At 41.7% G+C, this 27049-nt stretch overlaps 1 protein-coding gene across 1 annotated transcript in view; it reads left to right on the top strand.

Annotated features, from left to right (window-relative positions):
* Positions 1-25481, top strand: part of shisa9a (shisa family member 9a) — a 44790-nt gene extending 19309 nt beyond the window's left edge. Inside the window, exons 3-4 of the mRNA XM_061706372.1 lie at positions 15205-15507; positions 23368-25481. Coding sequence (XP_061562356.1) covers positions 15205-15507; positions 23368-24197 — 1133 coding nt within the window. The 3' untranslated portion in view covers positions 24198-25481. The remainder of the gene's footprint in view (positions 1-15204; positions 15508-23367) is intronic.
* The last annotated feature ends 1568 nt before the right edge of the window (positions 25482-27049 follow it).

Raw genomic sequence — 27049 nt, 5'->3', positions numbered from 1 at the left:
ATACATAATGAGGATGGCGATTAAGAAAGCACGGCGTAGGATAAAGCTGTACTTAAATAAACAGCCAGATAGATAAGAGTTGTGTGCCTGCCATGTGCTGATATGAGAAAAGCATATGCTGAGAATGCATAACATAACATATCACCTTGATGATAACGATTCAAAACAGTGGAGTAGCATAGAATGGACAAGAAAAGTGGTTGCAGACAATCCGCAAGATGCCCTTTGCTTCCACAGTATGTGAGAAAGAGAAGAGAAGCAATGCAAGCATGCAACTCAATGCAGCATTTAATCACCAACCGACCCAATTACACTGAGCGATTAGTGTGGTGGCGTGCCGCATGACATGGCCGAACACAAATACCCCCCAACCCTACGTCAACAATGACCGAATATTCAGCATGTGCTTTTCATCAGAACCTAATGGTGGCTGTACTGTTTTCTAACACTAATCTGTGCTAGCATTGCAGCTCTGCTTAAGTATAGGCTTTGACATGACAGTGCTTCGGCCGCTGCTTTAAATTGGTTCTTTCACCACACACGGAGTTTTCAGAAACTCCGTGTGTGGGTGATTATTATGTTCATAAATGAAATTATGAACCCTAAACCAATTAAAAGGTCAATTTATATGTGTTATTTACATGCCTTTGCAAGCTACAAGTACATATAGTAGGAGGAGACCATGATAGCACATACACAGTGATTCTGACTTGGGCTTTAATGTTTTTGTTAAAAGTTCCCATGTCACATAGTGTACTGTGTGAAACCTCTGGGAGGAAAAGTTTTCCCAATTTAGATAATTATACTTTACAGCAAATGAAAAATCCAAATTCAAAAATCTCTCCAAAAATGTGTATATTAAAAGGAAACAATCCAGATCATTTTGAATCCCGTCACTTTCCTAGATGTTTAATGAATCTATATATGAGTTTATTGTTTAACTGAAGGCGGCACGGTCGACGACTGCCTCACAGTTGTGAGGACCGGGGTTCAATCCCCGGCCACGCCTGTGTGGCGTTTGCATGTTCTCCCCGTGCCTGCGTGGGTTTTCTCCGGGCACATCCCAAAAACATGCATGGTGGGTTAATTGACAACTCCAAAGTGCCCGGAGGTGTGAATGTGAGTGCAAATGGGTGTTTGATTATATGTGCCCTGCGATTGGCTGGCAACCAGTTCAGGGTGTACCCCGCCTCCCGCCCGATGATAGCTGGGATGGGCTCCAGCACGCCCGCGACCCTAGTGAGGAGAAGCGACTCGAAACGTATGGATGGATGGATGTTTAATTGAACTGCTGAAATAAATGATTTATTTTTTCTAATTTATTGAGATAGAACTACTTGGAGTTTACCTTATAAGTAGAAAGTATGTAAGCTGTGGTTATTATCTCCGCAGCGTTTGAGGGGGCCACTTTTGTAAACAGGTCTGCATTTCATTCAGTTCTATTCGAGCTTGTATGGTAGCTTGTAGCGCGGGAAAAACTTTTCTTTGTTCCCCCTAACTGTTAATTGCAGTTCAGGATTAATTTGACGGATTTAATACCATTTGAATGGCGTTCAACAGTTGCCGCCTAAATTCACCAATTACCACGATGCATTTCTTATCCGCATGCCACTGCTGCTGCTTTTGCTTGGCATGCTGATTGAGGAGGATGAATAAGGGGAACTCTGGCTCCTGCCCCCATTTTTGTCTTGGGAAGCTGGGAAAAGCCCCCTCACAGCTGTGTTCCAACATACACACACCTGCCAAGCATTCAGCCTGAAGACCAGGTGCAGCAGACTGAAGCTTATAGACAAAGCATCACTTTAGCAGAGCCAGAGGAGCAGATTATAAAATACTGCAGTGGGATGGCTGCAGGTAATTAAATACTATCAGCATTCTGCCTTCAGTCTGTCTGCTTTGTTACTACAGAGGCAGTTGGATCAAATATGAAGCTCGGACAAATACTTCAGTTTAGCTTATATCGGAAAGACAATTCCTTGATATGGTGGCATATTCTCCAGGAATATAAGTAATGACTTTCAATTGAAACTCTACCGAAACTAAATTTGTAAATTCAAGCGAGGCCTTTATAGGGTAACGAACCATATTTTGTTGCCATGTTTGGTTGAAAATGGTTACCACATGCCTCACTATAAGTCAGTATAACATTACTTTCTCTCAGTCAATCAACAATAAATAGTTTATATTTATAATATTTGAAATATACTGTAATGATTATCTGGACTTTTTTCATCCTTATCTTTTGTAGCATTCAAGGATGAACAATAAAACCACATTGTAGTTCAATCTTCAAGCATGATGGATAGTCTAAATGGAGCAGAAAACAAACATTAAATATTCTAAACACTGATTATCTTAGTGATGACTGTATTTTTGTTACAGCTCTTGCACTGGCATAATGTTGAAACCTGTCAGCATATACCACAGAACAACATGTCATGAACAGCATAAGAGGCAAGCTTCAAGGCGAAAGAGTTAAAAAAAAAAAAAAAAACTCACACAGTTTAATAAGTCAAAGGTATGAAAAACCGAGAGATAAAAAGGTAAAGTTAATAAACAAACGGGGTCAAGAGCCTATGTGAGTCAATGGCACGAAAAGGAATGCTGGAAAGTGACAACGATGAACAACGAATTGCCAACAAGACAGAATGAGACGAGGTTAAATACAGTACATAACGTAAATGGGAACACAGGACCAACAAGACACGCAGTGTACTGAACTGTGTGAGTGTCTAGCAAGAAAGGCTTTCCCAGTTTTAAGATGTGGTCAGATCAGATGTAGGAAAGCATCAACAAGAGCAGGTCAGCACAAGACAGACATGACGCAGAAGGCAATCAACAAAATTGATACAACAACACTGGTGAATGGCATACATATTGCCTTTGCTAAATGAAACAATACAAGACAGCTTGAAACAGGGTACTATGGTCTGGGCTGCTGACTCGATGCCACCCATTCAAGAATGTGCAACATACGCACCAATGGAAGAGAGATAGGAGCCATGGCAACGACAATGGCCAAAATAACAGGAATAATTATTGGCTTTATTTAAGTATATTGTATTTGAAAATCTGACTTAATGAATGTCAAATTTTCCACCGGTCCAGAGTGTACCCCCCCCTCTTGCCCAAAGTCTGCTGGGATAGGCTACAGCTTTTCTGCAAACCTTATACGGAAAAGTGTGATAGAAAATGGATGGATGTATAATCGTATGATACAATCCTAACTGGGGTACACGAAGTATGGTAATATGATGTTTCCATCCATCCATTCTCTGAGCCGCTTCTCCTCACTAGGGTCGCAGACGTGCTGGAGCCTATCCCAGCTGTCATCGGGCAGGAGGCGGGGTACACCCTGAACTGGTTGCCAGCCAATCGCAGGGCACATATAATCAAACACCCATTTGCACTCACATTCACACCTCCGGGCACTTTGGAGTTGTCAATTAACCCACCATGCATGTTTTTGGGATGTGCCCGGAGAAAACCCACGCAGGCACGGGGAGAACATGCAAACTCCACACAGGCGGGGCCGGGGATTGAACCCGGGTCCTCAGAACTGTGAGGCTGACGCTCTAACCAGTCGTCCACCGTGCCGCAATACGATATATATACACCATATAATATCGTGTCTTAAGTGTGCTGCCATAATATTTATTCTGCATGGCTAAAGTTGCAATATTACACGAAAAAAAAGCTTTAATATTATGAGGATGAAGTCCTTTTTTGGAGCGAAATGTCAAAATCTTACAGGAATAAAAATTTAGTTTCATAACAATAAAGTCGTAATGTTATTATAGTAAGGGTTAATATGGGGACTGTCAAAGATCTTCCAGAAACAATGAATACACAATGCTAAAAATTCAGTTTTCATTATTGAATTGTGGGTGACTCAAATAATGTAGCAACTTTGTTGGGTTTGACCTGTGTGTAGTTATGTTTATGTTGTTGTGTTTAGTTGATGCTTCCTTCCCTCCAAATACAGCTGACAATTTGCCTTTTGCCATTTAAATTGTTAGTTCCTAGCATCCATCCATCCATTTTTTTTTTTTAAATATCACTTATCTTCATTAGGGTGGGTACAACTAGAACTAGTTGCCAGCCAGTTACGGGGCATGTATACACAAACTACCATTCACACCTATGGACAATTTAGTCTTCAGTGAAACTATTATGCATGTTTTTAGAATGTTGGGACTAAGCTGGAGTTCCTGCTGAAAATCCACACAAGCACTGGGAGAACATGCAAACTCCACAAAGGTGAATTTGAGAGGAAATTTGAACCTGACCTCCCGACAGTAAGGCAGACATGCTAACCACTTGCTGCTGTTTTTCATCCTATCCAACATATCTGGCTATACTGTATTTCTCTCCCTACAAATAACATAAGACCCAGTCAAGTCGAGAAGAGAAGAGTGAAGCCTTGTCCTCCAGTGGTAACTGGGTCACAACTGCTGACGTCTTGTCAGTGGTGTCAGCTTCCTGTGGTGACACACATCCTTTATCACGGCCATCTTTCCAGACCTTCCTTCCTACCTGCCACTCTTCGTCTTTGTCGCTTTGTCTTGAGCAGGATGTCGTCTTCAATTGACGGAGCAGCAGCGCTCACGCTGCTGACTCACAACGTCCGATGGGGAAGCCCGAACGGCACCATTAGGCGGCGGTACTAGTGAATGACAGCATGCTGCGGAGTTCGCATCTTGTCAATCAGAAAAACTTACTTGGAGCAGCACTCGTGGGAGGTGGGAGAAGAATAGGGAAGAAGGAAGAAAGATGGCTCACTATTATTTTTCACACTCTTTTTATTTGCAGGGCAATATTTCATAGCGAATTAAGTCTTCTTTGTGTGAATGAGACAGAAAATCGTTGAGACACACAATAGGCCTAGATGATGTTGTTGTGACGTTCCCTTTCATTGAGTGGTGCTCAGTCATCGTGATGAATAAGGGATCCTTTTGTCAGTCGTGCTTTCATGGAGCAGGTATTATTTTGCTTTGCGTTGGTCCCTCTTGGTGACTCTTTAAATGATAAATGCTGTCTGGAGATCGAGTGCAGCCCAGCTTGTCTGAATATATGCAACAATAACCGATCTGATGTGTCCATCGCATTTTCTATTTATCAATGTAAGTGTATTTCATTACTGATTAACTCTAAAATATCACTCTGTTGAGGATGTCATTTCAATATAAAATGACAGTTATTACATAGTATCCCGTCTGTCTTTTTCTTAGCCTGTTTCAATTGCTCCCCTGCCCTTCACACGTGAGTTATATCACTCAAGCATGATAGCACAAGTTTGATTCATTTTGCATTTAACATGAGTGTGAAATGAGATGAAATGACACATTCTAATGCCGCTACAAATGGTTGCCCCCATCTGTTGTGGCTTAGGAATGGAAGGCAGACTAAAAAAATACTAGTGCAGTGTGCTGTGTGAAAAGGGAAACCGTTGAATATGCTAAAATAGGAGGCTATGTTTAAGGGATATTAGTGTCTCACAGGACACTAAAAGTTCATATCGCAACATTTTTCATCTCGATAAGTGATTCCCCCCCCCCCCCCCACCCCCCCCCCCCCGTTACACAGCTTTCCAATTTTATAAATGTCAGGGAGTTTTCTTAGTGTTGATTCTGCTGCCGGGCTTCGCCACGTTCTGCGAGACTCAAGTCAATGCATTGGATTGTGGCAAGAAAATAGAAACAATAGAGGGCAGGTACAATAGAAATCAATGGCTTTAAAAATGAGAAAGAAAAAAATGACATCTGGACCTAATTGCAGAAGGATGCACCCGAGGCTATTGTGCATTGAAATGCTCCGGAAGGAACAATTAGGTGTTAAAAATCCACACTCTCTCTTATCATCTCCCAGAGCCATTGCCCATGACAGACTTTTCAATAATCCTTCTTTCTCATCTCAGTCCTATGTGTTTAATGGCAGACTCAAGGGGATTAGTAAAAGACTTGGTATTGTTGGTTTCTTTAAAGCACATTTCAATGTAACTCTTGTGCAGTTCCCTAAATGGGAGCATAGTGCTACACTAATGAGTGAAGCCAAAGCCAGTGACATATGGTGATGATAATGAGATAAGCAGCGTTGGGAAAGCAAAGCTGCGTATAAGGTGCAGAATTTGGCACGTTCCCATGAAACAGACAGCGTTGTCCAATGAATTTAAGAACTGCAGCCCTTGAGCTCAGCTGGATATCATTTATTTTTCAGGGCCCTGTATCCTCAAGTTCTCAGGGTGTTGTTGCTGGGCACAAATGAAAGCGTGTGCCAATGACATGCCTTTGATATAAGAGAAAGTTCACTGTGGTTGTCAATTTACAGCTCTAAAGTAATTTATTTTACTGGAAAGTAAATGGCTTTCATCTCAAGTGGGGTACACACATAACGATAATCAGGACGAAATTGAACGTCCCCCGCCTGATTATTGTCAGCAAAAGTCCGATAGCTTTAAAAAGATAATCCTAGCTGACAATCGCAAAACCTCGTGTGTGATCAACAAGAAGTTCGGCCGAACCACAGACTTTCAGCGTTGTTGCTGGACACAAATAGTGGAGCATCTGTTCATGTTGAGTGTTTGTATAATGTGTCTCCCAAGTCATTTACTACATTAAACATGACGAGGAGAACAGTTTAAAACTGCAATGTAGAATTTGCTGCTTTGTTTGTAAAACGATGTGGGACAAAGCACACAGGTTGGAATAATTTAGATGATTGTGGACAATTGCTTGTTTATTTTAACGTGCTTTGAAGTAACTGAGGCAAATGGATTGCAGACAAGTAGGTCTGCAACCATCACACACCCACTTGATTAAAGTTATATTCCTCGCAGACCACCGCTGTGGCAACATTTTGCTACATTTGACACTATATCGGAACAGCAGCCGAGGAAAGTTAGAGAAGGAGTTGCCCAGCCCATTATTATTATTTTGAAATAAAAAGTATAACAATCGAATAATGGATGATTCTTTTTTTACAATAGTGGATCAGGGACATTTAATTACATTCTTATCCATAGGTAGGTTCTTGTGCTTAGCTGTAATTGAGGTAAGTACATTTTTTGGGATGCTGATGTCACGTTAACTTTTAACATGTGAGGAATGGTTTGTGGTTTAGTTACATCACTGACAAAAGACTGATATACAGTAATTATTCTTATTTTGTGGCCACATTCTATGTGTTTGTCACATTGCACAACCGTCCATCCAGTCACATGCAGCAAAAACATGAAGCAAGCATCAGTATGAGAGAGAGAATATGATCGTGGTCCAGTCTATCCAGAAAATGGTTGGCAGCTACATTATATTAACAACATTATCCTTTGCAAGAAGACAAGAGTTGGTCTCCCCTATAACAGCTTCCGGAAAACTTTCAACAACATTTTGGCGTGTGTCTGGTCTGTGTGAATCTTATTGGTTAGATCACTGATGTTGGACCTGACAGAAGACATCGCTCACAATCTCCTTAGTTCTTACGAATAATAGTTTCTTTCGCTACATTTTCACCTTCCTTTAGTTACAATCAGAGGGTGATTGGGAATGGGATATTAAGAGGGACTCGATCTGCATGCTAACTATGGGAACTGCTATACAGTACTTCAAATTGCCCCATTCCAGCATTTATTATGTTTTTATCTCAGGGAATGAGAATTCTCTTTTTTTCACACAGTTATTAGCCTTGCATGGAAAATTCGCGTGAGTGTCTTACAGTGAGGCCCCTCTTCACTCCTAAACGTTCTGGTGCTGCAGAGGGGAGATATGGACCGAAAGGATGAAGACCACTAGAGCAACGGACAGAAAGATGCAACATTTCTCGTGTACCAAACAGATAAACAGAGAGCGAGCCAAATAAGAAGCACTTGACTCCCTCTACTCACAGACTCACACATAACCTGCTTACCATTTGAGTGTGACTAAAGACGATTATGCTGAGACACAGAAGGGACCACACATACTCCTCAGCACAAGGGCGTACACTGTGCACCCTGCGACCCAAAGTGAATGATTTGGACTCAGGAGAAAGAAAATCAGGGTCGACAAGCTCTCAGTGCTGCCTTTAATACAAGCAGCAGATTAGGAGAACTGTACAAAAGCACAAGGCACTATTTACACGTTTTCATCATCTGTGCAGACTTTTTTGTCAACATCTATTCATCATCAAAATCTTTTACTCAGTTAGGTGACTCGTGAAATAGTTTTTCTACCCAAACAAGAGCAGCTTTTTAATACAACTTTTTTTGGACAATGCCTGACAAAAGTGACAAATTTGACCCAGAAGAGGCTCTGAGGTAGCATGTACAGTAGATATGTAAAGCAGAGCTGGAGGGGAGATGAACAGACCAACTGACAACCCAACAAACGTAGGTTGCATAACAATGACTTTGTCAGCACAGTACAGGCCAGCCTGCCTGCCTGCCTGTTGATATGTGGGCGTGGGTGACTGCACGACAATGCGAACTACTACACGAGGAAAAAAAATATTGTTGCCATGACAAAAGAGAGGAGCCAAGAGATGAAGAGGCTCCAGTAATGACAGAGAAGCAGTTTTGCAGATGAAGGGAAAAAAAAGAGGGTTTATGTGTTTTGCCGCGTGCATAAAAAGAGGGAATAATACATGAGTCAGCTGCTTGCAATTTTTCTGTGCAGAATAAAAAATGTAAAAATTAACAGAGGAATTACACTGTACCGCCAGTAGCAATGGAGCCAGGCCAAGTATGAGACAGGAGCCCTCCTACATACTGTATACTGTATATGTGCTTTTCTCTTTATGTCTCTGCACCAATAAGTTTCTGCCGTCTCCTTTTTTTCCCTTGTACAGACACAACACAAGTTGAAGGAGTGCAAGTCTGTTCACTTCTTCAATAGAATACACTGGATCTCTCAAGATCCAACACAATCTGTTCCAGGACACATATGTCAAAGAAATATGGTCATATATAAAAATGGAAATAGAATCAACCCGTTTCAGGGCCAAATTGTCACCATCATAATATATGACCCATATACAGCTGGGTCAATGGCGAGTATAGATGTCATTATCATGACAACCAGGTCTGGCACTAGGGGATTGAATGAGGCAAGCAAGTAACTTCTAGTTGCTTAAGTGGAGGTCAGAGTGTTGAAAAATAGCGGGCGCCTGCAAAGACAATAAAAGCGTTTTCTCATAGGATTGTATTATTGTGACAAGATTAAATCCAGCCTGCGCTTGGTGTAACTGTGAGGAGACGGCCTAGACCCGGTTTTGGTAATTCTGTAGACCGGTATGCCCCTAGCGCATTTAAAAGTGGGACATTTGTACTGGTCTGAGTGTGTTCACAGCTGCATTCAGTCCTGTCCAATCGAAGCAGCGTCTTTCATTTCCTTTAAAAGCGGTGCAATAGTCGCAAGGCCTCTCTGTACTTCCGCGCGAGCGCGGCCGACAGCGCCCGCATCGGATCACGTGACGGACGAATTGTCCCGCGGAGACCATCTCTCGCGATTGGTCCGTTTTAGTCGCATGCTGTGATGACGTATTCGGCGTGCCCCTTGGTTCTACATAGCATCTACGCTGCCGCCTTCTTGATCGATTTTGCAGCATAATTAAACATATCATCTGGTCATCTAGGTCCATTTGTTCGAGCAGACACTCTTCCACGGTCGCCATTGTTGCTGCTTTGTTCCTTGTTGCTGAAAGGAAAGCTTTCTGATGCCAAAATCTCAAGCGCATCTCAAAGGGCACACCCTCGCTTCGTCGACACGCCCATCTTGGCGCAGATGTGTCTGTTAAATTGGTAAACGAGAAACACTTGCACGAAAACCAAGATGCGCTAGTTTTTCTGCTGAAGTGCAGCTACACCGTCTGTGAAAATAGAGCCCAAAGAATCGGTGTTTTTCCACCAAGCTGCTTTTCAATTAGCATGCAGATCTGTGCATATTGACAAGTCGCCAATCAAATACCACTCCCAATTTCCAAGTGTTGGTTATCACTAATCTCTAATCTATGTGTCCAACAAAACTCAATGCTGCTCTTCCTACTGTTTTCCTTTTAGGTAGGGTTTCAGATTTTTTTTATACTTCATGTTTTGTTGGCATTGACATTGCCTTAATAGGATTAACTTTTTTTGTGAACTAATTTGGACCTTCGGTGACTGATGTCGTAAATCGGTCTGTGCGGTTGGCAAGAGTGAAGATGTACGCTTTGTATTCTGGCCACTAGCCGGCAAGTCCCAGAGTGGGTATCTGCCATATAATTGTACTATAAAGTTTTTGTTGTTGTTTTTTTGCGTTTGTAGTAGTGTGTGTTAGGTTTTAATGTTTTACATTGCATTAGTAGGTGGTTTCGTTTGATACTTCAGTGACAGTTAATGTTAAATCATAACGTACGCTATTTGTGACATAATCAAGTTAAAAAGGTTCTTAAAGAGTGTTCTGTTTCTGTTAATGGATTAATATTACACTGGGAAGAAAAGTGGTTAGCATGTTTGCCTCACAGTTGATAGATCCCGGGTTTGAATCTCACGTCAGGCCCTCCAATGTGGAGTTTGCATATTCTTTCTGTGCTTGTTTGGGTTTTCTATGGAAACTCTAGCTTCCTCTCACATTCCAAAAACATGCATGTTGGGGTTATTCATGTGAGTGTGAATGGTTGGATGTGTCCTTTGATTCATTGACGACCAGTCCAGGGTATAACCTGCCTTTTGCCCGAAGTCGGCTGGGATAGGCTCCAGCAGGGCCGGTCCTGGGCATAGGCGACATAGGCGGTCGCCTCGGGCGTCATCTGCTGGAAGGGCGTACTGCCAGCGCCCTCCTACATGGGAAAAATATTTCAATAAAATCATAAAATACCTTTACGTTTCTGTCTTGAAAATAAATAAAATTACAAAATAAACTAAAGTAACTATGTTTGTCACTTGGCAAGTTACGTCACATGCGGTGGGGCCGTGTCTCAAGTCAGCGAACGAGCGATAAGTCAGAACAGGACAGGAGATTTTATTTACAATTTGTTTTTTTTTTCCATCATGAAGCCCTCGGGCGTACAGTTCCACAAAAGAAGGGAACCAGAGGAGGAAAAGAAGTCAAAATATAAAGGCAACGTTACAACATGGCAACATGTTTTAGCTAGCTAGTTTGAAATAAAGTAAGAATTAGCTTAATACGCTGATGTCGGGTGACCAGACCTCCTCTATTAGCCGGACATGTCCTCTTTTTTGACACCTAAAAATGTGACCGGCCGAAATTTCAAACTAGTCACGCCTTCTCGAAGGACGGCTATCTTTCTTATACTTTTAAAGCAATGTAAAAGCAATTGCTATTCGACTTTTTTATAAGCGTATTTAAATCGTTAATGGAGGTGGGCGCTATATAAAATCTCACCTAGGGCGCCACATTGGCTGGGGCCAGCCCTGGCCTCCAGCACACCCGCGACTCTATTGAGGTGAAGCAGTGTAGAAAATGTATAAGTCGATGGATATACTGGTTATACTGGTTAACAACTGCTTAAACATGTTTGGCAATTAATAATCCAGAAATCCTACTTACAACATTGCCTGTACATTCAGTTATTTAAGCTTTTATGATGGTGACTATTTGGGTTTTGACATTTTATTTACAATTTATTCAGATTACTATTGATCTCAAAGGGATATTTTGATTTGAAAGACAACCAAATTGAATGCCGGAATTTCACCATGCATCATTCACCAACATTTAATACGTTCTCCCTCGGCCTAAGTGCCAATCCTCTCCAAACCTTCGAGAAAATAAATTGTGACGGCAACCTCTGTGGTTGAGTCAATCATTCTTTCCTCTTCCAATCCCTCACCCATTTTTTTTTTTTTTTTTTTTTTTTTTTTAACCAAGCAATGGGAATCTACATATTTTCTGGGAACTGTACAATTTTACTTTTAGAACTTTTCTCTGTACCCTATTTTGTTGACCTTGCCATCGGTGCGTTACATGTACAACTCTTTCAAACTACGTTGAATTTGCCTGTTTGTGCAGTACCATTTTGTTTTTGGTTTGCTGCAGCCTCATTTTCAGAAACAAACAACATTAGAAAGAGAGTAGAACTCACACAACTCTAAAGTGCAACCAAACAGAAAAAAGTCCAACTGATCAGCTGTAAAACAATGAAAATGACAGACCATTTTTAAAGCTAATTAACCATTTACTTTATTTCATGCACCATTGGAGGCTGACAATACGTTTTTGTTAAATATATTTGGGTATCTTATCGGCTACCACATAAATCGAAAACCGGACTTAATGACATCAGCACAAGGAAAAAGAGTGTCGAGATATATATCGTTTGTGCTGGTGTATAATTAGCATTTTGCCAGGAACAAATTAAAGGCAAAAGGTCATAGAACAAAATTATACAACGAGGCATTATGCGATAACATGGTTCCAAATAAAATAGTAGATTATTAGGCTGCTCTCTGTAATGTGTTGATTATTCATGGTAGGAATAAGGCTATCCAGACGACTGTGAACTCTGTGACCTGCTTAATGTTGGCTTGCTCCGGACATTATGAAAATTAGTCCACTGCCACAAGGCACACACTAACATTTCTGCTCAAAGCTAGCTTGCATTACAAGACCACGAGATGATGATATCAAGTTCATGTTTTTGCCATTTTACTCTTGAATCCGGTAATTGTTAAAATGGAAAAACAGAAGAGCTACCTGACTTTTGTATTTAATGCAAAAAAAAAAAAAACTGTTCCGTATTGTTCAGTCCAGTATCTGGCACTTCAACTATAAAGTAATTATATTCCTCATTAAGGAAACAACAACAAAGAGAGGCACTTAACTGATACTGTCTCTCGTTGTCCAGATTAAATTTGAACAATTTAGATGTGGAAGGTCACGATCTAAGTATAGTCAGGATTTTTACTCGATTGCATCATCCACCAATCTCCTTTATGACTGATCTTGAAAGAAACTTTTTTTTCCATTGTTATGCCTACACAGCCCTTATGTGGTGGCATGTTTTCAATAATGCTTTGTTTTCAATATGCTCCGAGCATAGTCATGCAAATGAATCAAATCACGACCTCATTATGTGCAGTTCATATAAATTAAAGTGGTATTTATCAAAATGTATTGATTGATATTTGGATTATCGAAAAATAAAAATGCACACACACTGAGTGGCTTCATGTATCAATTACTGACATGTAGAGTATCCAGTGATTGCATGAACACTGATTTAAAATTCGGCCAATGACAGTCAGACCATGCAGAAAAGGTGGGATTTAAACGGAAAAACAAGCCACAGTGCAGAGGAAGGCTACATGCCGACCGCAAAAGTTCTAAAATCCCGTCCGGACATTTATTGTCGGTGCTGACAAGTGGGTGTAATCTTAATTTAACTTTACTAAATTTGAATCCAGACTTGGAACATCAACAACACAAAAACAAAAACAAAAACAAAAAAACTATTGCTTTCTGCCAAAACACAAAGTTGTGACTGGATGTTTATATGAGACTCGCTGAAGCTATAATTTCATTTACCAGTTGTCACATGCACCTTGCCAACTTGGCTTTTGAAAAATAAATCATTTCATTAGTCTGTGACTATTCAAAGTTAATCACATCGCGTTTCCATATTCATGGCCGATTTAGTATGTGGCCAATTTCTTTATAATTGAGTTTTGAAAGGCTTTCCAATTCTTTGCTGCCATTCCATTCGCGTTCACGGATTCAAATGAGTCGATGGCTGACAGCCTGAAAATAAGGCTAATCGAGGCGGTACAATTGTGCCTTGATAGGATAGGGGATTTTAGTTTGGTGCTCTTTAACTGGATACAATCCAGTATGTGCTAAGAAAATGGTTTAGCCACTGCTGTCCATTTTGAAGTTGCTTGACCCCATCAATGCTGCAGTGAATGTCGACGTATGAGAAATTCGATCAAATGCTTTAGAAGAAGGGCTTCAAGCTCCTTTTCCCAAATTTCCCCACACCCCACACATTGGCACACATTCTTAAGCTGAGCCTGTGTATGAATCTTTGATCACGTCCAGAAAAATCAAAGCTTGAATTTTATTCACATAATTACAGAAACTCACGACATTGTGGGCGAATGCGTGCGTGTGTGATTTGTGTGTTTAAGACCTTTTCTCGTGGCTCAACGACACATTGTCTTGAACAATGGAGGAAAATGGTGGCGTCGATCAAGAATGTTGGGTGGCATACTGTAAATGATCAAATCTCCTATTGATTCACACTTGTAAAAGGATTGAAAATATTGTTATAGGACTGTGTTCATTTTCATGCTTTCTGACTCTCCAGGCTTACACAGTATACAATACAGTTGTCACGCCTCTTTTTCTATGCCTCTCACCACCATCCTTTTCACCACCTCATTCCTCTGCCATTCTGCAGTTGCACTTGCATGTATCACTGTCTTTTTGTGTTTTCTTGCTTCTAAAATTTTTAAGTGGCAGTGTTGGGTTTCTTTTAACACTGCATACTCACATTTGCCGTTAGTAACAGGACTTTACAATTATCTGTCAGGGTTGGGCAGCAGAACAAAGCAGAAGTGAAAATGTCCCACATTTCTTGTGACATTTGGCTGTTCTCTTTTTTGGTTTTCATTTTTCATCCCTGCCTCACTAGAATAACAGTTTAGTGCACCTAATATTTGGAAAGTGTGTTATCTTACCAACTCTTTTTTGGCATCATCCAGTACAGGCTCAGGGTTTGGCATTACAGTATTGCATAACTAAAATGTGGAGGAAGACTGATCAATTATTAGCATGGTTTGAGCTTTTAACAATGTGGTGAAGTGCAGAGACCTGATCCCTATCGCAACAGCAAAGCTTTCTTTGTATTTTATGTACTCATTTATTGTTAAAATGCAGCATTTTTAGAGCATCATGCCCATTAAAGATAGAGCGTTATCAAAATGTGGCTTATATAAAGCAAAATTATTATAATGGTTAGCCTAAACCTTTTCTGAATTCAATGGCTGATGTAGTTATCATTATAAATATATCTATAGCTTTGTTCAGCCCCGCCACTAAAGCAACAATACACATGTAATGGAATCTCTAATGGTGACGCTAACCTTTATTTAATGTACAATCAACTTTTTAAACTAACATTTTAATATGCTTCCTTGTCACAAGTTAACCACCGTTTTTTTTTTTTTTTTTTTTTTTTATCAGGATGACAAATTCACTGCTAAGATAATGTTTATTATTGTGTCCTTGCCCACAGAGGGTGCTCAGATTAACAACAATGTGGGGCCAGTGTCAAACATGGTCCAACAGCACCCGTATCCTGCCCTCAGCCAGTTGGCTCATGCGTACGAACATCAGCAGCAGCAGCAACAACAGCAACAACAACAGCAGCAGCAGCAGCAGCAACAGCAGCAGCATCAGCAACAACAGCAGCAGCAGCAGCAGCAACAACAACAACAACAACAACAACAACAGCTACAGCTACAGCAACAGCAACTGCAACTGCACCTGCAGCAGCAAAACAAGGATTTCAACAAATATGCCTCCCTGAAAGCTGTGGGTGAGTGCCAATCATCGTCACACTTTTTATATTGTTATTTAACCAAAAAGGTTTGTTTTGCCACAGTTTTATGGGCCAACGACATTTCTGTAGCATTAGAGCGCTGCAAGCTGTTGTTTGCTAGGAGAGAGGGGCATCACTTTCACACTGTATCCCTGGTTGGCAGTTCTTTATATAACGGACCACAGATGTCTTTTAAATACAAATCGCTTGTGCTATCTGATTGTTTCACTCAAGATTCCGATACTCTTCAAGACCCGAGCCTGATGGTCAGGGGAGGGCGTGCAGGAACTATACGTGAACAAGATGTAGCAGATTTGCACACAGATTTGACAGATGTTATTGATTGTGTTACCAAAGCTGACACGCTGTAAAACAGAAAGAGGCTGTTTATCAAGCTGTGTGACAGCTTCACACATGCCATCAAATTCACTGAGTTCGCATACCAATTTGTAGCTGATTTAAATTCCGTTTGCCCAGCACATGTGCTATTGGCAGAGGCTCTGTTGTGTCACAACCTGATTTGTCTTTGTTTGAAAGCGTGTTTATGCAACATGGGTACACTGGCCTCACTTTATTCAGCTCATACAGAGAATATCTATTATAATTCTGATGACATATGCAGCAAAGACATTCTTCACACTTAATTGTTTCCACACGCTGTTGTAATGGTCATATTTGTTTATGCTGACAAGGATTGTATTGTGTAAATCTACAGTATATATCGTAATGGAGAATGCATCTGATGAGCAAGGTCTCTCTTGATGATGATATACTTCAATTGGTCGGGTATATTTGCAGTTTCAATGTCGTCCACTATATGACAATGGTTCCGCCGACTGTGTTTGCCTGGAGAAAATAATCAATAATCAATAATGAGTGTGAAAGTCTTTGTTTTCTTCCTGAGCATCAAAAAGGAAAGTGATCAACGAGTAATCAAATATTACAAGTTGGAAGAGTAAAGCCCAATTGAAACCTGTTTTCCCATTTTTATATGTAAAAATGGATAGCATACAGGATGGCCTGATGTGCTTTTTAATTTTCAATATCCCTAACGAGACACACATTTGATTCTTTGACATCATTTACTCTAGAATTTAACAGTAACTTTGTAAGTTCACTTGACTTTAACATGTACGTCAAAGGTGTAGCGCTAAACATCCACAAGAAACAAGTTTTATAACACTGTTTTATTTCTACTGGCGGCCAGAAAATATGTCTGCTTTGAACGGTACAATAACGCAATGCATTGATGGCATTATTAAACTGCATATCTGCATATTAAATATGGTCAATAATAATTATTTAGTAAAGAAAATTGGGACAGCTCCACTAAAGCGGATACCTGCGGACGTTTAACTGCAACCTGACATAAATTCGAAGACAAAACTCATTCATAGTTTTCTTATGCTGTCAAACTGATCTTTTTCCTGTTTTGCATTCAAATCTTCTCTTCGCCATTTGACTCTCTGAACATCTGACTTTCTTCACCTTCCATCTACTGCGCTCTCTCGCCTGCTCTCACCCTTTCCCTCACGCTCATCCTCTCACCTGGTTTGACCACTATTCAGCCTATTATTCTAATCACTCACTTATCTCTAAAGCGAGGTATTGGTTTTTAGTAGCTCTAAGAGCCATTAGCCTATGTGGCGTCCAAAAATAATGATGTCATACAATGTGATATTGCTGGAATTGGTTGGATTCAGCAAGATTCACTCGATTTAGTTCCGCAACCAATATAGTCTCAGATTTGCTACTTGCTGTTGTCCAAATTGTTGACAGGAAATAGCTTGTTGTTGACAATGAAAGCTTTTTGTTTGTTTGTTTTATAAAGACTTAAAACCTTGCAACAGTGGTGTAGAAAATCTATACTTTCATGGAGAAATGTGATAAAGATAAATGCTGGAGCACTGCTGTGTCATCCAGCATGTCTATTTTTTTTCTAGATGCAGCTCCGACTCAGCTATATTCGAAACTGCATCCGCCTGGCATCCCAAACCTACCCACACAAATAAGATCTGCAACCCGAAACCTGCAATTAAAACATCATTTAGAGAAGCTGTTATCAAGAAAAATACTTCTGTTGCTTTAATTTAATATTTATGACATATGTGGCTACTTTCATAACCACATATGCTCTATGTTGCTTTTGTTGATTCCCTCTATATTCTCACACAGTTGGGTTGCTGACGATCAAACGTAGCAGTAACAGGGGGAACTAAATAAATACTGTAGCAGTGAGATGATGCTTCTTTCCAGAGGGTTTATTTAGAAACAACAACAGATTACCATCAGCTATAACGAACAACAAACAAAACAAGCTTCCTCTTGTCCCATATGCAAGCTAGTTTGCTATGGTCACACCCTGCAAAATTTGGGAGGGATTTATATGGGCGTACACTCTGCGGACATATTAGGCTATCCAGCAGTTGTTATTGTCATACATGTATGACTACCTGTGTAAGGACATATTTTCCCCAAAAAACTAAATATACACTATGGTTAAGTACTGTACTCCACAAATGCGTCCTCGGAACGGAGAAGGATGATGCGCACATGCATCCGTCCACTAGAAAGTCAGCGGATGTCGGTAGAGCACTTTCAAATTTGAGCCGACTGTCAAAACAAATCAAGAAGAAGGTGGACTCAGAATAAAATAAAACTCTCACAGCAACAATGAGAGACTATAAAACTCAAAGAAAGAGACACACATGCTTCATAATATGAGTTTAGCTGGCTGTTAACTTATAGTTATTGGGAAATGACTTGGAGAGGGAAATCCAGTCATAACAGTACGAGACCACTGTTGGGACCGCCCAAATTTCAGTCACATTCGTCAACTGACACAGAATTGGAAGTGAAACAAACAGTCAAATCGTCCTCTGAACTGCAGCCCCACCTGCCGCATCATTCCTCCCTCCTTGTCACTTTCATTTCCTCTCACCTTTCCCAGTTGCCCTTTACCTCCCACCATCCTTTCTTCTCTTTTATACTGTCTTTATCATCTGCATCGCACCTTCTCCCCGAGATTCTTGTCTTACCTAATCCTTTTTTCCTTGTTTTTGTCTCTCGCTTTCTCCCTTTCCGCTTCACCCTCCATCTCCAGTCCACTGCTGATCCCCCATCAATCCATCATGATCCGTATCACTGCTTGAACAATCATTGGGCTGCTAATCTCCAGCCTTGCTTACTTCTAGTGGTTCGTATCGGGCTCTACTCCTGCAGTGGTAGCACAGAGCCTGTCTACCATCACCTGAGTTACAATTGATTGACAGATTACTGTTCGACAAGTGGAATTCAAAGAGTTCCTGCGAAGTGACTGGGGAGCTGATTCCGCAAGGCAAACTAAAACTGAATACGCTACGAGGAACAAACAGGGAGAAAGGGGGACACAAAATGCGCTTGGTTGTGCTAATCTTGATCAAACTGAACGACTCTTCTTTACCACCAGTATTGTCAATGCGTGTTCCCTCCTGAAGAAATACATCAATGTCTAAGATAAACACTTCCCCCAACACTCCAAACCACTCTTTTTCTTTAATTGCCTCTGCCTCTTTGCCAATTGTACAGCTGATAAGCAGCACTTGTGTCAATCAATAGCCATCTCACTTCGTCCCCGGTGCATCTACAGTGGATAAGGCCGCTTAATCGAATCCTTAACAGCATCAAGCGAGGTTAAAACACACACGCATGCACTCACGCACGCACACACGTACGAATGAAGGTCCCTGAATGCGGACTTGTGGCGAAACCCGTTGGAGTAAGTTGTCTTCTGCAAGTATAAATCACCAATTATGATAGTATTGTTGAATTCGCATGTGTCTGACAGAACAGCTGCCTTAAAGCCCAATGAGCCTTCGACTCCTACTCGTAATATAATCCATAGAGCAAAGCGACTGTAATTAAAAGTAAAGGCATTTGTTTATTCCAGATGCACTACCACGCTTCTTGGTTTTTTACTAATGAAAATAGGATTACTGCCACAAATAGAAGTCATTTTTTTTCTCTGCAGATATAATGTCCACTAATGTTTCCCATAGGGCTAATTATTAGACTGTAATAAAACCAGAGTTGTTCCACGACCCCCAAATAGTCAGGCGCTTGAAGGGAGACGTTGCCTAGACCTTGTAAAGTGAATTCAAAGATTTGTTTCCAACTACATTATACATATTTGAAGATAATTGCTGAAAACAACTGAGAACTGTGTAGTTCTCAATTGTGGAGAAATACTGTTAAATTATTTTTCATCATTTCAGGTTTCCTAATTTTTTGGGGCGTGCACGCCCAGTGACGCACTTGGGCGAAGTATTTTAGAAGTCGCCAACATTTATTCATTCATTCATCTTCCATTCCGCTAAACCCCACTAGGGTCGCAGGCGTGCTGGAGCCTATCCCAGCTATCTTCGGGCGAGAGGCGGGGTGGACCCCGAACTGGTCGCCAGCCAATCGCAGGGCACATATAAACAAACAACCCTTCGTGCACACATTCACATCTAAGGGAAATTTAGAGACTTCAATTAACCTACCCTGCATGTTTTTGGGATGTGGGAGGAAACCGGAGTACCCGGAGAAAACCCACGTAGGCACGGGGAGAACATGCAAACTCCACACAGGCCGGGATTTGAACCCTCAGAACTGTGAGGCGGATGTGCTAACCAGTCGGTCACCGTGCCGCAACTCATCAACATGACTCCCCAAAACTTAATTAGTTAAAACAAAAACAAACAAAAAAAAAAATATATATATATATATAGCAGATTTAGCTGAGGAACATGAAATCAAGTGTACATGTCTATCATGACAGGATACACAAAAAAGTGGGAAGGCCCAATGCTGAAAATTGAACAGAAAGTCGGCCATTTTACTTTGAAGCATTTAAGGTAAATTTCAGGGCTCGCCCAAAATGAGCTAACTACATTGGTACATTGCGAAGCTTTTTTGCCTAAATTTGGTGGAGCATGGCATCTAAGTTTCATTTTGGGGATTGGCCATGAAGAAAAAGGGTGCAAGTGCGTGTTTATCGCTGATTGTGTCTTTCAAGTTTTTATGTTATCGACACCAATGGCTATCCATCCATCCATTTTCTGAGCCGCTTCTCCTCATTAGGGTCGCGGGCGTGCTGGAGCCTATCCCATCGGGCAGGAGGCGGGGCACACCCTAAACTGGTTGCCAGCCAATCGCAGGGCACATACAAACAAACAACCATTCACACTCACATTCACACCTACGGGCAATTTAGAGTCTCCAATTAATGCATGTTTTTGGGATGTGGGAGGAAACCGGAGTGCCCGGAGAAAACCCACGCAGGCACGGGGAGAACATGCAAACTCCACACAGGCGGGACCGGGGTTTGAACTCGGGTCCTCAGAACTGTGAGGCTGCCGCTCTAACCAGTCGGCCACCGTGCCGCCCACCAATGGCTAGTGGGGATATTTCTTTCCCCCCTAATATATATTGTTTCAGTCTCAGCACGATGCTGGCCTTTCATGGACAGAGGCATGCGGAGCCCACTGTGCGTAACAGTGACATTTTCTGTTTCTTGTCACGTACGACACTGGATGTGTGCATCGTTGCGCTGACTGCCGCCCAATTGATTCACCTGTCGCCTGAGCAAGTTCGATCCCCCCACGGGCAGCCATTCGAGCAGCGTCTCAGCGGGTGAGATGCTGCCCTCCCTCCTCCACCATTTCCGGATTCTCACCCGCCAACATCTCCCTCGCTTCACAGGGCCGCTCACTTGTCTGTCTTCTGCTCTCACTGTGATAAAGTAGATCTATAGCTACACTAGCAGAGAAAACTCGCTGAGTGTGTTAACTTTATCTCCAAGGGTACAGAGGCAGCAAGGGCATAAGAGTAATGACTGGAGAGTGAACATGGATACGACAGAAAACATTTCATACCGATAAGCCACACTAGCTCATCGAGGGTGACTGACAGAGAGGAGTAAATGTGGGGCTGTAAAGGAAACCTCATCATGCCAAGACAGACATAAACCTCATTTGGATCAGCATCACACTATATGCCCATACCTACCCACTTCCTACATTTGCCTGATTGTTCTCAGCAAGGCTCATGCATTATTTACGAACAAAAATTAAAAGGGGAAAATGCCCGATCTTGTATTATTAATAAAAGTGAACTTCTGCAACTGCAGCTTTATCTGGAAATTAACAAAAATGTAATTGCTACCTGGTTGCCAGACCACTCAGTGTGCGACAGAGATCCGTTTCTCCGTTTACGTGCGCATACTGTCAGAATGCGCTGTAGTCTATCACTCCAGTTCATCTGACACACTAATGAGGAAATACTGTACAGTAAATGGAAGGATACAATAGATGGATGTTTTACATATCGTTTTGTACATTGTATGATTTCCATCCATCCATCCATCCATTTTCTGAGCCGCTTATCCTCACAAGGGTCGCGGAAGTGCTGGAGCCTATCCCAGCTATCAACGGGCATGTGGCGGGGTACACCCTGAACTGGTTGCCAGCCAATCGCAGGGCACATATAAACAAACAACCATTCGCACTCACATTCACACCTACGGGTAATTTAGAGTCTTCAATGAACCTCGCGTGCATGTCTTTTGGGATGTGGGAGGAAACCGGAGTACCTGGAGAAGACCCACGCAGGCACGGGGAGAACATGCAAACTCCACACAGGCGGGCCGGGAATCGAACCCCGGTCCGCAGAACTGTGAGCCATACACTCTAACCAGTTGCTTACCGTGCCGCTTGTATGATTTCAGATGAAATAAAAAAAATAAAATCATACAATGAAGTACAGCTATGCGATATAACAATGTACTGTATATCATAGTGTGATATAAAAACATCCTTTGATTTATATCGTGATTTCCCATTTCCCTTGCTGCTAGTTAGGTAATCCTGTAGTTTATTTTCCTCATTTTAGTAATATGCTTACGCAAAGCAGTAGGGGCCCCCAATGCTCGCCCGGCATCTGCTGCAGACTATGTAGAAATGCAGTGGTCCACTCAGCCGCGGAGAGCGGAGTGGGGGGCTGAGTGGAACACAACAATGTGGTAGTGTTCGCGTTGCTTTTGGAAAAATCAGTCTTTTTTTAAGGCTCAAACTACACTGTTTACTCTGTGATGCTATGAAGACATGGCTGTTATATTATTTCGGACCTCACATGCGAAGAGTGGATTTCGCTATTAGCGACTCGAGCCGGTGCAAAGTGGCACACGGCAATGCTAATTTGAACCACATGCCGTTTTCAGGAACCTACAAGTATCCCTCAAAATAAATGTACAAATTCTTCTGACAGTTGAAGCATTTATATTTTCTGTTCGTCTATGCTCCTGTTCTGTCACATTAGCTAGACTCACATTAGCATTCACGGCGCAAGCTTCGTTCTTAAACAATGCGGGAGCCAAGTGATCTACCGCTAAGAGTGGTCCCAGTCAGGCCGGTTGTGGGCCATCACTGTCTGGGCCACCTGTGTCACACAACAGTCGTGTAAACCAGGGCCTTGAGATCAAGATGGCAAACTTGTGTTCCTAAAACTTTGCTTAAATGGTTCGCAAACTTGAAGGTCACTTGAAGCACAGTGCACGTTACTTGACAAGTGGTTATAATACTGCTACATTTGCATTTTATTTTATTTGTATTGATATGTTATTCGTTTTACATACTATATCGGGATATATTGTTATCGGATATAAGAACAAAAATTCCATACTGCACAGCTCTACAATAAAATACATCATGATATAGAAATAAAGTATATCATTATATAGGGAATGTTACAAATAAGCCATTTGATTTGTGATGTTTTATGATGGAGTTCTGGAGTGTCCCTAACGTGCCTTATTTTTTTGTCTCCATCTTCTGGCAGCTGCCAAATACAACGGTGATCAGTACAAAAAGCACAGGCTGATGGTGGAGCTACCGACAAAAGGCGGTCTTCCGCTCCAACCCATGGGCAACTCCCGACCCTCCATGGGCAACATGTCATCGATGACCAACAACCCGATCGCTTCGAACCACATGGCATCCCACTCCATGAACCAGATGACCTCCATGACCCCTATGTCGTCAATGACACCCATGACTGCTATGATGACCATGACCTCCCTCGCCCCAATGACTCCTATGACCTCATTGGGGCCGCTGACCCCAGAGCCGGTGGCAACTTATGTTACTGAGATGCCCAGAATCTCTTCCGTGTCAACCGTCCCAACAGACCGACGCGGAGCTGGAGTAGCGTCATTAAAGCCAAATGGCCAGAAACCTAAAACCAACCACGGCCACGTCGCCCACGGCTCCCACAGTGCCCTCACTCACCTTCACAGCCACAGTAGCAAGCCGCCAGGACTGGGGACTACCTCCCTGGCACACATGGCAGGTACTATGCCTGGGGGCACATCCCTGGGAATCTCCATGGTTGCCGAAACCCCCATCGGCTCCAGCTTTGCGACGATGGGTCGGCCATTGGCGTACAGTTCTAATACCATCTCGTCTGGGCATACAGTGGGTATGGGGTTAAGGGGTTGGGAAGGGACAGAGACAGTGGGCCGGAGGAAGACCTACGGGCACAAGAGGCCTCAGTGTACGGTGCTGGAGCCCAACCAGCTTCATGTCACCAGAGGCCACAGCCACAGCCAACACTTCCTCCCCACACAGCCCTACTTTGTGACCAACAGCAAGACAGAGGTGACTGTGTGAGTCAGCATATAAGGACGAGGTATGAAGAATGCATGTGGAATGGTGACAAGTAATTTCCGAGTGGAGACACCAACACCAGAGTTGGCCAAAAGGTGCAGGTCTGTTTGTTTGTGCGAAGAAGCTGAGGCTCGTTAATACTGGTAAAAGATTTCTACATATTTGTGATGCGATAGTCTGGTCCGTCACATTTTACATATAGAGAGTCCATCATTAAAATCACTGAACAGATTGCTGATGTTTGTCGGATGTTAGTGGTTAAGTTGGTGACATCAGCAACCATAACAATACCACTGAATTGTATCTTTCAAGTTGCTACACAAGCGTTACAAAGTAAATGGAAACCTGCTGCTAAAGAAATTAATGGGAAGCAAGCCCAAGGCAAGGATCTGATGACAGCACCCAGGCATTGCCAAGTCACAACGAGTCACAGCATCTGCTAGACTAGCATGGTTGAACTGAACAACATTCCAGTATGTTTAACCGCCAGAATCTCTTGATGGGTTCAAAACCGACACATGACAAGGCTCTGGGCTTTGGACTGCAGGCATAGCAGGTTTTGTACTGAGGCCATTCGCAAGCCTCTTCATAAGCTTCACAGCTGAAGGTCACCCTTCTCAAACAAAGCTCCAGCACCGATAATGTTGGGCTGAGTAGGATTGTTGCTGTTCAGCCTTCATCTGCATGCTGACAGCTGGCCCAGACGTGGGGCAGAGAGGCGGCATCCGGATGCTGCTGCAGCATCATTCTTCCATAGTCACACTCAAGTGCACATATTCACATACACGTGCAGGCATATGATTGGGGCAAACACAGAGCATACAGTAGAAATGTCAATCACCTCGGCTTTCACAAATCATGTACTGCTTTGTTGTATTTGTTTGCTTATGTGATCTGTGCATATTGAATTGAATTTCTAGTGGAACACAGAAATATGGAAATTAAAAGGTACATATATGAGGGGTAAGTAACTCTTAAAACTCAATTCCAATCAGAAATGCACAGGTGAAAAGTTGTCAGAATGGGGCCTTCACTAAACTGGGACTGGACATAACAATTTTTAGATGTTAATAAAAAGAAAAAGAAAAAACAGTATATGTTCAGGACGGTATATGAGATACTTAACCCTTCCTATAAATATATATTGATTCAAATATCCCTTACTCTGTATTTTAGTTGAGCAAGGACCATAAAAATGAGAGTGGAAATGGTTTCTTATTTTTTCTCGTTTTAAGGAACGAACGCTTGAAACTACGCTTTATTAGATCACTTGTACTCCAGCTAAAACATCACACCCTGCTGGGGGCAAATATTACTTATTTGACTCAAACACAAAAATAAATTCCATGTCTGAAAAAAAAAAATAGGTCCGATCATTTGAGCGCTTCTGTGAAGCCATTTGCTTTTTTTTTTTTTTTTTTGTAATGATGCAAGCCGCATTAGCTTTCAACATCCACCATTATTATCTTAACCTTGTAATCAAACCGCTTCAACCTGTAACACCCCTTTTCGCTTGCATTTAAAGGGACCACAATGAAACAACACTATTAGTAGAATTAAGGTTGTGCTGGTAGTGGACATGCAGTCAGTTAGAACATTCATTACACATGTACACACATTAAAAAAAAAAAAAAATGCTGAGTGCCAAATTTAGCACTGGCTATATAGTGCCAATCTTTTCTACGATGGTCTACTAAATCTTCGTGAGAAGATGCAGTTTTAATTTTCTTTTTAAATTCTTTTTTTCCCCATGTATCCCCATTGAATCGGATGCCTTTGCAGAAACATGGAGATAGGATTGGCCACTGAGAAGAGATTATACTGGAAGGTGCTTAATGATTGTTTATAAGTATTTATTATTGTGGCTGCGCTCATTTTCACTCACTATTTAAGTGTACTTACGTCTCGCTGAAGAATTCAGTTCTAAATCTCATACATGTGACTACTAGGAGTCATTTTAATCTTATTTTATTTTCCTTCTCAGATTTTCTATTCAGGTCGTTTTGAGAAATAACATAAAAGAAGGTCACTGTTTGCTTTGGATGTTATCTCAACCAATTGACTTAATCCAGCAAGCCGGAAATGTGGAACTATGAATCCGCTTACCAACTTTGATTGCTCCACCATGAAAGCTCATCCAGTTGTGCAGAAGGAGCCACTGGGATCATTGTGAAGCGGGTAGAGCAGTGGAAGCAATTGGTTCAAAAACTTAAAAGAAAGGTATCCCTTACCTTTATCAACAAGCAAAAACCTAAAAAACAAGCAGGGCAGCTGGAATTGCTTGCACTGACGGGTCGCGGTTGATAGGGTCATGGCCACAGATCAATGGGTTCAGGACGCAGTCATGTTTGAAATTCTCCCCTCAGACAGATCAAACAAAACAAAAAAATGTCATAGAATGATACAGGTTTACGACACAATGTGCTCACTAAAAATGTCATTCCGAATAGGCATGCGGGCTGTTACGATATGAGATGTTCACTTTGTAGACAAAATTCAAACACAAACATTCAAATTCATGATACCCTTTTATTTGACATTGTCTTGCTTTTATTGAGGAGGATTTCTAGCTCAGAGATGACTCTTCTATTTAACATTCATATTCGAAATAGTTTTTCTCCAGGCGGCACAGTGTATTAGTGGTTAGCATACCCGCGTCACAGTTCTGAGTTTCTGGATTGTAATCTGAACTCCGGCCTTCCTGTATGTTGTTTGCATGTTCACACCTTGCTTAGATGAGGTTTCTCTGGCTTCCTCCCACATTCTAAAAACATGCATGTAAGGTTCATTGACGACTCTAAATTGTCCTTACGTGTGAATGGTTGTTTGCCTACATGTGCCAGGGTGTATGTACC

This window comes from Phycodurus eques, chromosome 19 (genome assembly GCF_024500275.1).
Source record: "Phycodurus eques isolate BA_2022a chromosome 19, UOR_Pequ_1.1, whole genome shotgun sequence".
In the NCBI taxonomy this organism is placed as follows: Eukaryota; Metazoa; Chordata; class Actinopteri; order Syngnathiformes; family Syngnathidae; genus Phycodurus; species Phycodurus eques.
Note: the sequence above shows the minus strand (reverse complement) of the source record. Positions and strands in the feature narration are given on the sequence as shown.